The sequence below is a fragment of the Oncorhynchus nerka genome, linkage group LG10 (genome assembly GCF_034236695.1).
Source record: "Oncorhynchus nerka isolate Pitt River linkage group LG10, Oner_Uvic_2.0, whole genome shotgun sequence".
NCBI classification, from domain to species: domain Eukaryota; kingdom Metazoa; phylum Chordata; class Actinopteri; order Salmoniformes; family Salmonidae; genus Oncorhynchus; species Oncorhynchus nerka.
The window spans coordinates 45,389,673-45,403,789 of NC_088405.1; the positions used below are offsets into that span (position 1 = coordinate 45,389,673).

At 40.9% G+C, this 14,117-nt stretch overlaps 1 protein-coding gene across 1 annotated transcript in view; it reads left to right on the top strand.

The window, feature by feature from the left end:
- Positions 1–14,117, top strand: part of LOC135573707 (cadherin-23-like) — a 199,728-nt gene that overhangs the window by 159,544 nt on the left and 26,067 nt on the right. The window contains exon 8 of the mRNA XM_065023313.1: positions 13,552–13,664. Coding sequence (XP_064879385.1) covers positions 13,552–13,664 — 113 coding nt within the window. The remainder of the gene's footprint in view (positions 1–13,551; positions 13,665–14,117) is intronic.

Here is a 14,117-nt window from a genome sequence, read left to right on the forward strand (position 1 = left end):
GTGTGTGTGTGTGTGTGTGTGTGTGTGCGTGCGTGCGTGCGTGCGTGCGTGCGTGCGTGTCATGCTTCTTGAGAAACAATGCATTTCTTATATTCCAGTCCACTACAGTTGGTAATGTGAGAGCTTCATAGTATCAACCCCTGTCACTTTGCTCCACAGCCCACACACTCTGACACATATTGATATACACACACTTTCCATTCCACATGCAAATAGAAAGTAAGTGTGTAATTGGGAGTTGGAATACATCAGGTGTGTGTAAACATGTTTTTAGCGGGATGTGTGTGTCTGTGTCTGTTTGTGCGCTTGTGAATTAGCACCATTCTGTGCGTGTCTGTGTGCTTGTGAATGAGCAGCATTCTGTGTGTATGTGTGAGTGCCTGTCTGCCCGCCTGCATACGTGCCTGTCTGCAATTGTGTGTGTGTGTGCATGTGCCTGCCTGCCTGCCTGCCTGCCTACATGTGACACTGCCTCTTCCCCCTCCAGAGGTCCAATCTCAATGTCATTGCGAATGGGAGAAGAGGAGCACTCTTTTTGTCACAACAGCAATTAGAATATAAATATATTTTTCTTAATGAGACCCAGGAGGCAATCTGTATAATTTCAATCTGTCTCTTTGGCCAACCTTTGCAGGCCACGGTGCCGCGGAGAAAGGCATCTGAGGCAGTCAAAGTCAAAACCCTCTCTACACGGTGCTGCACACCCAGCTAATCTGCCTTCCACCAAGAGAGATGGCCACTTGCTAACCCCAACCCCTACCCTGAAATATCGATATTGGTGCCCACCACTAATCTCTGTTTACTCCCCCACCCCCAGCGCACACGCTCGTTCTCTGCTGTGACTTCATTTTGAGTAGGGTGACTGACTATTGACTCTAGCAGTCCCAGTCCCTCTCTCCCTCCTCTCCCGCTGCTCTCTCCACCTCTTGCCCTCAATCCAGCTTAATTACCCACAGGGCATACCTCCTCCTCCTCCTTCTCGCAGACTGCCTCTTCTCCCCAGCAAACCGGGAACATTCCTAGAATATTAGCTAAGATTTCCCTAATGTTGTAGTTTGGGTTTTACCTGATATTAGGATAACATTTAGGATAATAACATTTTCAAAAACATTTTTTTATGAAATATCTTTGAAATGTTCTCCTAACATTCACAAAAATGTTGTGCAGAAATATCTGTAATAACCACCACAGAACATTCCACAAAAGTTCTCATTAGGTTTCCAAAGTAATATAATAATAAAATGTACCAGTAATGTTTTCCCAGCAAACCAAAATTGTGAAAGTTACCAGAACAGGTTGCGGCAAATGTTCTCATAACACAAATACTGTCCAGTCGTGCTGAAGATTATACAATGTTTGTATAAAACATCTGCCTGATGTTGCAAGAATGTTCCATGAAAACATTTGTCTGTTCTTTAAATGTTTAATTTGGTTTTGGGAATAGTCTGGTGGGAACATCAAATCAAATCATATCAAATCAATTTGTATTTGTCACATACACATGGTTAGCAGATGGTAATACGAGTGTAGCGAAATGCTTGTGCTTCTAGTTCCGACAATGCAGTAATAACCAAGTAATCTAGCTAACAATTCCAAAACTACTACCTTACAGACACAAGTGTAAGGGGATAAAGAATATGTACATAAAGATATATGAATGAGTGATGGTACAGAGCGGCATAGGCAAGATACAGTAGATGGTATTGAGTACAGTATATACATATGAGATGAGTATGTAAACAAAGTGGCATAGTTAAAGTGGCTAGTGATATATGTATTACATAAAGATGCAGTAGATGATATAGAGTACAGTATATACGTATACATATGAGATGAATAATGTAGGGTATGTAAACAGTGATATATTTTACATAATTTCCCATCAATTCCCATTATTAAAGTGGCTGGAGTTGAGTCAGTATGTTGGCAGCAGCCGCTCAATGTTAGTGGTGGCTGTTTAACAGTCTGATGGCCTTGAGATAGAAGCTGTTTTTCAGTCTCTCGGTCCCAGCTTTGATGCACCTGTACTGACCTAGCCTTCTGGATGATAGCGGGGTGAACAGGCAGTGGCTCGGGTGGTTGTTGTCCTTGATGATCTTTATGGCCTTCCTGTGACATCGGGTGGTGTAGGTGTCCTGGAGGGCAGGTAGTTTTTCCCCGGTGATGCGTTGTGTAGACTTCACTACCCTCTGGAGAGCCTTACGGTCGTGGGCGGAGCAGTTACCGTACCAGGCGGTGATACAGCCCGACAGGATGCTCTCGATTGTGCATCTGTAGAAGTTTGTGAGTGCTTTTGGTGACAAGCCGAATTTCTTCAGCCTCCTGAGGTTGAAGAGGCGCTGCTGCGCCTTCTTCACGATGCTGTCTGTGTGGGTGGACCAATTCAGTTTATCTGTGATGTGTACGCCGAGGAACTTAAAACTTACTACCCTCTCCACTACTGTCCCATCGATGTGGATAGGGGGTGTTCCCTCTGCTGTTTCCTGAAGTCCACAATCATCTCCTTAGTTTTGTTGACGTTGAGTGTGAGGTTATTTTCCTGACACCACACTCCGAGGGCCCTCACCTCCTCCCTGTAGGCCGTCTCGTCATTGTTGGTAATCAAGCCTACCACTGTTGTGTCGTCCGCAAACTTGATGATTGAGTTGGAGGCGTGCGTGGCCACGCAGTCGTGGGTGAACAGGGAGTACAGGAGAGGGCCCAGAACGCACCCTTGTGGGGCCCCAGTGTTGAGGATCAGCGGGGTGGAGATGTTGTTGCCTACCCTCACCACCTGGGGGCGGCCCGTCAGGAAGTCCAGTACCCAGTTGCACAGGGCAGGGTCGAGACCCAGGGTCTCGAGCTTGATGACGAGCTTGGAGGGCACTATGGTGTTAAATGCCGAGCTGTAGTCGATGAACAGCATTCTCACATAGGTATTCCTCTTGTCCAGATGGGTTAGGGCAGTGTGCAGTGTGGGGACATCAGAAAATATATGTTTCCAAAACCCCCAAAAACTGTCCAGTTGTGCAGATGATTCACAAATTGTATACCCCCAAGACATGCTAACCTCTCACCTTTACGACTGTAACTAAGGCTGGAAAGTCAATACAATCAAACTAGCAAGTGCAATGATCACAAGTCAGCCGTAATGTTGCTAATGGACTAGCGCAAACACAAGGTCTGCAGGCTGGATAGGACACAAGCGATCATAAATGAGTCAACAGTCAACAGAGCCATCTCCTTTATGAACATCATGCAAAGGAGAAACATGTAGACCTATTACAACAACATTTGAGCAGTAGCCTAGACTAGCTTCTCAGCTACAATACATTTTAGTTTACCAGACAACAATGCTGTATTCAACCGCACCATTGATCCATGCAGTGCAATTTTTTTTTTTATATCTTTGAAGTTGAAATGTTGCAACAAACCTCTACTTATGTTTTTGTTATTTGGAGAAATACTTTTTTGATTAGGGTCGCAGCATTTTACGCACATCTGCAAGCACAGCAGCAAAGGATGGACAAATATTATTTATCTCTTCATTTGTTGTAATATGTCAAAATTAGATATACAGCATCAGTTGAAGTCAGAAGTTTACATACACCTTAGCTAAATACATTTAAACTCAGTTTTTCGCAATTCCTCATATTTAATCCAAGTAACAATTCTCTGTCTTAAGTCAGTTAGGATCACCACTTCATTTTAAGAATGTAAAATGCCAGAATACTAGTAGAGAGAATGATTTATTTCAGATTTTATTTATTCTATCACATTCCTAGTGGGTCTGAAGTTTACATAAACTCAATTAGAATTTGGTAGCATTGACTTTAAATTGTTTAACTTGGGTCAAACATTTCAGGTAGCCTTCCACAAGCTTCCCACAACAAGATGGGTGAATTTTGGCCCATTTCTCCTGACAGTGCTGGTGTAACTGAGTAAGGTGTGTAGGCCTCCTTGCTCACACATGCTTTTTCAGTTCTGCCAAAACTACAGGATTCTATAGGATTGAGGTCAGGGCTTTGTGATGGCCACTCCAATACCTTGACTTTGTTGTCCTGAAGCCATTTTGCCCCAAGTATGCTTGTTGTCATTGTCCATTTGGAAGACCCATTTGCAACCAAGCTTTAACTTCCTAGACTGATGTCTTGAGATGTTGCTTCAATATATCCACATAATTTTCCAGTCTCATGATGCCATCTATTCTGCAGTCCCTCCTGCAGCAAAGCACCCCCACAACATGATGCTGCCAACCCCATGCTTCACAGTTGGGATGGTGTTCTTTGGCTTGCAAGCCTCCCCTTTTGCCGCCAAACATAACGATGGTCATTATGGCCAAACAGTTCTACTTTTGTTTCATCAGACCAGAGGACATTTCTCTAAATATTTGTCCCCATGTGCATTTGCAAACCATAGTCTGGATTTTTTTGTGGCAGTTTTGGAGCAGTGGCTCCTTCCTTGCTGAGCGGCCTTTAAGGCCGATACTTTGCTACCTGATTCCTCCAGCATCTTCACAAGGTCCTTTGAAGTTGTTCTGGGATTGATTTGCACTTTTCGCACATAAGTACGTTCTCTAAGAGACAGAACGCGTCTCCTTCCTAAGCGGAATGACAGCTGTGTGGTCCGTGGTGTTTATACTTGCGTACTATTGTTTGTACAGATGAACGTGGTACCTTCAGGCATTTGGAAATTGCTCCCAAGGATGAACCAGACTACAATTATTTTTTGAGGTCTTGGCTGATTTCTTTTGATTTTCCCATGATGTCAAGCAAAGATGCACTGAGTTTGAAGGTAGGCCTTGAAATACATCCACAGGTACACCTTCAATTGACTCAAATTTTGTAATTTAGCCTATCAGAAGCTTCTAAAGCCATGACATAATTTTCTGGAATTTCCCAAGCTGTTTAAAAATTCTTATGGCTGGGGGCAGTATTGAGTAGCTTGGATGAATAAGGTGCCCAGAGTAAACTGCCTGCTACTCAGGCCCAGTTGCTAATATATGCATATTATTAGTATATTTGGATAGAAAACACTCTGAGATTTCTGAACAGTTTGAATGATGTCTGTGAGTATAGCAGAACTCATATGGCAGGTAAAAAACAGAGATAAAATCCAACCAGGAAGTGGAAAATCTGAGGTTTGTAGTTTTTCAAGTCATTGCCTATCAAATATGTAGTGTTTACGTGGTCAAATTGCACATCCTAAGGCTTCCACTACATGTCAGCAGTCTTTAGAAAATTGTTTGATTCTTCTACTGTGAATGAGGGGGGAATGAGAGCTGATTGAGTCAGGGGTCTGGCAGAGTGCCACGAGCTGATCACGCGTGCTCACCTGAGAGTTTGCTCTGTTCCATTGCATTTCTATAGATAAAGGAATTCTCCGGATGAAACATTATTGAAGATTTATGAAAAAAACATTGTAAAGATTGATTCTATATTTCATTTGACATGTTTCTACGAACTGTAATATGACTTTTTGTCTGAACTTTCGCCTGGACTTGCCTCGTGAGTTTGGATTGTGTACTAAATGTGCAAACTTAAAGGAGGTATTTGGACATAAATGACGGACATTATTGAACAAATCAAACATTTATTGTGGAACTGAGATTCCTGGGAGTGCATTCCGATGAAGATCATCAAAGGTAAGTGAATATTTATAATGCTATTTCTGACTTCTGTTGACTCCACAACATGGTGGATATCTGTATGGCTTGTTTTGTGGTCTAAGCGCTATACTCAGATTATTGCATGGTGTGCTTTTTCAGTAAAGCTTTTTTGAAATCTGACACAGTGGCTGCATTAAGGAGAGGTTGATCTAAAGTTCCATGCAGAACACTTGTATTTTCATCAACATTTATGATGAGTATTTCTGTAAATTGATGTGGCTCTCTGCAAAATCACTGCATGTTTTGGAAGCAAAACATTACTGAACTTAACGCGCCAATGTAACCTGAGATCTTTGGATATAAATATTAACTTTATCAAACAAAACATACATGTATTGTGTAACATGAAGTCCTATGAGTGTCATCTGATGAAGATCATCAAAGGTTAGTGATTCATTTTATCTCTATTTCTGCTTTTTGTGACTCCTCTCTTTGGCTGGAAAAATGGCTGTGTTTTTATGCGACTAGGTGGAGACCTATCATAATCTTTTGGTGTGCTTTCTTCCTAAAGCCTTTTTGAAATCTGGTGGGATTAACAACAAGTTTATCTTTAAAATGGTGTAAAATACTTGTATGTTAGAACAATTTTAATTATGAGATTTCTGTTGTTTCGAATTTGGACTTTCACTGGCTGTTGTCATATCGATCCCGTTAGCGGGATCTAAGCCATAATAAGTTTTAAAGGCACAGTTAACTTAGTGACCCACTGGAATTGTGATACAGTGAATTATAAGTGAAATAATCTGTCTGTAAACAATTGTTGGAAAAATGACTTATGTCATGCACAAAGTAGATGTCCTCACCAACTTGACAAAACTATAGTTTGTTAAAACATCTCGGATAGGGGGGATGCAAATGCAGAGCGCCAGATTCAAATAAAATACTATAAAATTAAAACTTTCATTAAATCATACATGTAAGATAGCAATTTAAAGCTACACTCATTGGTGAATCCAGCCAACATGTCAAATTTCAAAAAGGCTTTTCGGTGGAAAGCATAAGAAGCTATTATCTGATGATAGCACAGCAGTAAACAAAGAGAGAAATAATATTTCAACACTGCAGGCGCTACACAAAACTTAGATATAAAATATAAATCATGCCTTGCCTTTGACGAGCTTCTTTTGTTGGCACTCCAATATGTCCCATAAACATCACAAATGGTTATTTTGTTCGATTAATTCCGTCCATATATATCCAAAATGTCAATTTATTTGGCGCGTTTGATCCAGAAAAATACAGCTTCCAATTTGCGCAACGTCACTATAAAATATTTCAAAAGTTACCTGTAAACTTTGCCAAAACATTTCAAACTACTTTTGTAACACAACTTTAGGTATTTTTAAACGTTAATAATCGATCAAATTGAAGATGGGTCTATCTGTTTTCAATACAGGACAACAACAAACTGATGCTTACTTTTCTAGTCTTGCACAACTCTCAACAGTGTTACACTGTTTCAAGATAGCCGTACTTCATACTTTCACAAAGGAATAACCTCAACCATTTTCTAAAGACTGGTGACATCCAGTGGAAGCGGTAGGAACTGAAAACACTGCCTGAGAAATCCAGTTCCCCAATGAAAATTCATTGAGTAGACAGTGACCTCAAAAAATGTTTTTTTCTGAATGGTTAGTCCTCGGGGTTTTGCCTGCTACATAAGTGCTGTTATACTCACAGACATGATTCAAACAGTTTTAGAAACTTCAGAGTGTTTTCTATCCACATCTACTACTAATATCCATATATTTTATTCTTGGCATGAGTAGCAGGAAGTTGAAATTGGGCACGCTATTTATCCAAAAGTAAAAAATGCTGCCCCCTATCCCAAAGAGGTTTTAACATGAGTCGTTGAAATAAAAGTATTAATGACTCCAAACTAAGTGTATGTAAACTTCCGACTTCAAACTTATGTACATAATTGGACATTATAAAAAAAGCCTAATAAAACTAATAAAACCATGGCCAGTTTGGGTCGTGGTTGCAAGTTTTTTTGTAAAAACAATAAGGCTATGTCTGGCCCGAGAATTTGTTGTGTTTATTTAACTTGGCCCGTGCGCTGATTGAATTTGACATCTCTGGTCTAGCTTATCTATTTGTGTAGCTAGCTATGTATTTAGCAAGCTAAAAACACCAAGCATAACATTAGCTAGCTAGCTAGCTGCTGGGAGGATGTCATGTCATTGGAGGAGTTGGGGAGTGACTGACATTTTCCTCTCATATCTTTTTTCAGTGGTTACAGCGAGAGATGCATGTGTCATTTGGTTAGCTAGCAAGAAATGTGAATCGTATTGCTAGTTAGCAATGCTGAACTTGAATGACTGTTATCCACAGTTAGCATATCCTTAACAATTAAGCACATTCATCTGCTTTACAAATGGTGTAGCCTACCTTGCATATTAAAAAAGCAACTGCATGTAAAGTCCATTCGCTATTCGAGTGCAGGTGGTGGATTGTTTTGGGGCGGGGGACACTGGGCCTCACAAACCTGCTTCCAAAGGGGCAGATTCGGGAAAGCCAGGGTCCGGTGGCGGTCCGCTTGTCGTTGATACCTGGAAGTGGTCTTGAGAAGGGCCTACCGGACTCTCTTCCAGATATGACGACAGCAGCGGACAAACATCTGGGCTGAAGGTATGCCGACCTCTTCCTCCTACTCGGGGAAGAGCGGGAGCTGATTACCAAAGGGCGGGAGACCTGTGGCAGAGCAAGAAAGGGTGTTGCGGGTGTATTCGACCCACACCAGTTGCTGGCTCCAGGGGGTTGGGTTGATGGAGACCAGGCAGCAAAGAGTCATCTCCAGGTCTTGGTTGGCTCACTCTGACTGGCCATTGGACTAGGGGTGGAACACAGAGGACAGGCGGGCCGACGACCCAATGAGTGTGCAGAACACCGACCAGAACTGGGATGAGAACTGAGGGCCCTGGTCAGAGACCATGTCCACTGGGAGTCTGTGGATCCGGAGTAATGAATGGCGAACCCCTAAATCCCCAAAATGAGGATTTGATACAAAATGTCCACTTGAGAGAAGGTGGGAATGGTCTGTGGACACTTAAGGGATGGTTATGACGAGTGTGTTTCATTTGGTGACCTCAGAGAGGACAGAAAACACACATAACAATATCTCTGAATATGTACATTTCTCAATTATGGGGTTTGCATCTAATTCTTGTATAAAATGAATGAGTAGAGATGAAACTATTTTGAAATTATGTAAGGTGATGTTAAAGCTTCAATGTGAAAACATCCGGTGAAATTGGAGGGTGCGCAATTCATATAAATAATCGTAATATTAAACATTTATGAACATACAAGTATCTTATATCGGTTAAAAGCTTGAATTCTTGTTAATCTAACTGCATTGTCCAATTTACAATAGGCTTTACAGCGAAAGCATACCATGCGATTGTTTGAGGACGGCACCTCACATCAACATATTTTTCAACCAGCATAGTCTTCATAAATTTGCAAATAGTGATTAAATAATCACTTCCTTTTTGAATATCTTCCTCTGTTTGCAATGCCAAGGGTCCCAGCTACAACGTGCATGGTCGTTTTGTTAGATAAAATCCTTCTTTATATCCCACAAAGTCTGTGTAGTTGGCGCCATCGATTTCAGTAATCCACTCGTTCAACACGCAGACAAAGAAAGCCAAAAAGCTATCGCTAAACTTTGTTCAAACTACGTTTCTATGTAATCCTCAGGCACCCTAAAATCTAAATAAACTATAATATTTCATTTGGAAAGAAATATGTTCAATAGGAAAGTAAAATTAGCAAGTGAGTGTTCTCTTTGTCTCTCGGCCACAAACTGATTTTCAAATGTGACTCCCGGTACCAAAACTCAAAATTCTTCCTGATTTTGGAAGAAACAATCCTGAAACCTTGAAAAAAGACTGTTGACATCTAGTGGAAGCCATAGGAATTGCAATCTGGGAGCTGGAATTGCATAGGACTCATAGCTTTCCATTGAAAGAGCATGGGATCTCAAAAGAAAAAAATCCAGTTGGTTTTTCTTTGGATTTTTGGCTACCATATCAATTGTGTTATAGTCTCATACATTATTTTAACATTTCTACAAACTTTTTTTTTACAGTGTTTTCTATCCAATGATACTATTTATATGCATATCCTGGCTTCTGGGCTTGGGTAACAGACAGTTTACTTTGGGCACGTCAGTCAGGTGGAAATTCTGAAAGAAGGACCCTAGCCCTAACTAAGTCATTGGCCAGCCCCCGTGAACACAGACATGATCTGGCATCATGGAACAGCACTTTTCTACTGTTACGAATACAACCCCCTCCTGAGGAAATCCTCTACAGACCGAGCGTACACCGAGGCGGCACCTCAATGGACACCGAGGCGGCACATGTTGAGTTTAGACCACAAAAACCTCAGTATAAGCTAAGGTTGTAATGGTTGTTGAATTCCTAACCATACCACGTGGAGCATTGGCTACATGGCTGGAAATGGTTAAACTCTGAGACTATCGATCTTTACCGAATAAGTAGATCATAGATAATCATAGATAATAATTACTAGTCTGCAGCGAATTATGTCAACCTGGGACACGATGACCGTAAACTGCCAAAATATCTATTTGTATGAGAACATTTCAGAATGGTACTCTGAAGTATCCATTCTAACCACCTAAGCAGAGAAAGAGAGATGCTCTGATGAACGGACTCTCCGCAGAATGACGATTCCAACAGAGATCACGACGACACACTAGGTGTACATATAAATTGATTGCAATTATTCCCAAAAGAATGACCGTTCATCTGCAAAGGTGTGTAGTGACTCCTTTTGTCGTCTTTCCCGCCCTTTTCAGTCCACACCCACTTCCCTTTGTCCACCAAGCTGTCATATCGGCTTAGCCCACTAGGGAACCTCCCCTATAATTTCCTTGTAACCATATCTACTGTTTGTGTGTTTATGTGTTTCTGTGATTATTTAGTTAGTTAGTAAATAAGCCTGGGTTTGTGAAGATAACCAACAATTTGTGACGTTTGGAATGAGACTAACTTGAGTTAAAGAACAACTAATTAATAAGAAAACTAATTGATCAGATATTAAAATAGTTATATTAGGAAAATTATAACTTTGTAATCTGAAGATTTTCCTTGGAGCCCTGAATTCCTAGTTAATTACATTTACATGACTAGTTTAACCTGTTGCTTCTACTCGGGACGCTTGCGTCCCAACTAGAGCTCTGGAAATGCAAATGCGCTACGCTAAATGCTAATAGTATTAGTTAAAACTCAAAAGTTCATTAAAATACACATGCAGGGTATCGAATTAAAGCTACACTCGTTGTGAATCCAGGCAACAAGTCAGATTTTTAAAATGCTTTTCGGCGAAAGCATGAGAAGCTATTATCTGATAGCATGCAACACCCCAAAAGACCCACAGGGGACGTAAACAAAATAATTAGCATTTCGGCGTTACACAAACCGCACAATAAAATAGAAAACATTCATTACCTTTCACCATCTTCTTTGTTGGCACTCCTAGATGTCCCATAAACACTATTTGGGTCTTTATTTCGATTAAATCGGTTCATATAAAGCCTAGATATCGTTATATGTAGACTGTGTGATAAACGAAAAAAACATCGTTTCAAAACGTAACGTCATTTTTTAAAATTCAAAAAGTCGACGATAAACTTTCACAAAACACTTCGAAATACGTTTGTAATGCAACTTTAGGTATTAGTAAACGTTAATAAGCGATAAAATTCATCAGGAGGCGATGTAAAGATCATTAGCTGTCCGTCTGGAAAAATGTCCGGCTAGAAACTCAACGAAAATATCCGGTCCTAGACCGGATTAGATACGGTGTCCTGTATGTGTTTGACCAAGAAAAAAAAAATGACAAGACTCTAGACACCCTGTGGAAGCTGTAGGTACTGCAACCTCAGTCAATTAATTGTGGTTCACGTTTATCAATGGGTTCAAGTAGCGCATGGATATATTTTCCCCATTTTCAGTGATCAGTTTTTCCTGTGCTTTTCGATGTAAATGCCGTTCTGGTAAAGCCACAGCAGTGATTTAACCAGTTTTTTAAACGTCTGAGTGTTTTCTATCCACACAGACTAAGCAAATGCATATACTATATTCCTGGCATGAGTAGCAGGGCGCTGAAATGTTGCACGATTTTTAACAGAATGTTCAAAAAAGTAGAGGGTCGACTGAAGAGGTTAATCACCTAATAATAATTACAGAGAATTGATTTGATTCTTCACTTTAATGATGCCAAAGACATGACAGCGGGAATGGCGGAGAAGTCCAGGGAAAATTCCGAGCCCCCAGGCAATGAGAGTGTGCAGAAGGGGCTCCAGCCTATGATGGCACCAGCAGACCAGTCAACTCGTATGATCACGTTTTAGGGAAGACCCAGATGCAGACAATGTTGAAGTAACAAAAGTTTTTTACTAGAACAACAGGTCAAGGACAGGCAGAAGTCGGGAATCCAGATCGGAGTCCAAAAAATACAGAAATGGCAGGCAGTCTCAGGGTCAGGGCAGGCAGATGTCAATAATCCAGTGTGATGTGACAAGGTACAGAACGGCAGGCATGCTCAGGGTTAGGGCAGGCAGAATGGTCAAAAACGAGTAAAAACTAGAGACAGACAGGAAGGAGAAAAATGCTGGTAGGCTTGACGAACAAAATGAACTGGCAACAGACAAACAGAGAACACAGGTATAAATATACACTGGGGATAATTGGGAAGGTGGGCGACACATGGAGGGGGGTGGAGACAAGCACAAAGAAAGGTGAAATAGATTAGGGTGTGACACAAGTGCTTGTCAAATTGTGAATGAGAGACTGATGAAATGTGTGCAGCCTGCGCTAGAAACAGAGCATGCAACTTTTTCAAATATTTTTTTTTTGCATTATGCCTCCTTAGAATGTATTATAAATGTAAACATATAGCCTAACGTTTGTATCACAACTAAAGTTGCATATAAATTAAGCATATAGGAGGACCTGTTTCTTTGGTAAACACATATGCGTACTCTGCCAAATAGTTTGGGGGAAAATATCCTTTCTATTTTACTCAGCTATGTTCAATATAATTGTTCTTACTATTCAATAATGTCATTGGAACTATAAGCAAATCTTGCCTGCTAAATGAACTAATGTAGCCCACAGCCAAATGGCATAGCCAGATCAGGGCCTAACGTAAGGAAGACTCAAAATATGCTATTCTTATTTTCTGATGTAGGCTACATTTTATTCATAATCATAATTATAATTTATTATAATCATAATCCGTTTTCTTTAGACTTTGTCTAAAATAAATCATGGATTTATTGTGACGGTGTAGGCCTAAGGTACTCAGCTCTTTCCGAAGTCCGGAGCCTGCTGGTTTTATGTTCTACTTGATCATTAATTGCACACACCTGGTGTCACAGGTCTAGATCCGTCCCGTACTAGAGGGGAACAATGAAAAAATTCTGCAGATCTAGCTTCAAGGTCTAGAATTTAGTTTGAAATGTGTAAGCTATATTAAATTGATTTTTTTACTTTTTAATATATAGATGTTCCAAAGGTCCGCATCAGTGGCTTGTAGGCTATGTGTAGAAGACGGAGATGCTGAATGTGTTGATGTTAATTAATAGTCAATTACCATGAGACCAGCAGTTATTTCAATGACAATCACTGGCTGACAAAATCTCATGACCGCTACAGACATTAGTTGGAGAGATGAGGATCACTGAATCTCTCTCCCTTTCCTCTCTCTCGCTCATCTCTTCCCTCATCTCTCTCTCTCTCTCTCTCTCTCTCTCTCTCTCTCTCTCTCTCTCTCTCTCTCTCTCTTTCTCTCCTCCCCTCTCTCAACCTCTAATACCCCCCCTCTCGTCCATCCTTTCCCTCTCTCCCCCTATTCTCTCATCCCTCCAGGCAATACCAACAGTATCTTTGCTCTGGACTACATCAGTGGCTCTCTGACGGTAAATGGACAGCTGGACAGAGAGAACCCCCTCTACTCACCCGGATTCACTTTCACCGTCAAGGTCTGTCTGTTTGTGTTTAGGCCTGGGACTGATGAGAGAGAGACCTAAACTGAACATATAGCTACACCACCACTCTACATTTTCTTTAGATGTAAACCTTCCCAGTCACATACAGTACCCAAATGTTGAATTAAGATATCATGTATGCTGGTACAGTATAGAAAACATCATCGGTACTTAATTCAAGGCATTGGGATGTGAGGTATAATATGCCAGGTGTGCATTTCCATACTCCGCCCTAAGGCTTATTATGACAGGGTCCTGCTGAGATCCTCATATTTAGAGAACGGTTAGACTTCCTTGGGAGCAACCTGGGAGGATAAAGGAATGGAAGATGTTCTTAATGTTGATGGAGTCCTGCCAGGCCAATGCTTTGGAGATTACTTGCTCCTTCTCTCTCCCTCTTCATCTTTGTCTTTCTGAGCCAGATGTAGATTCCGAATATCCCTTCAC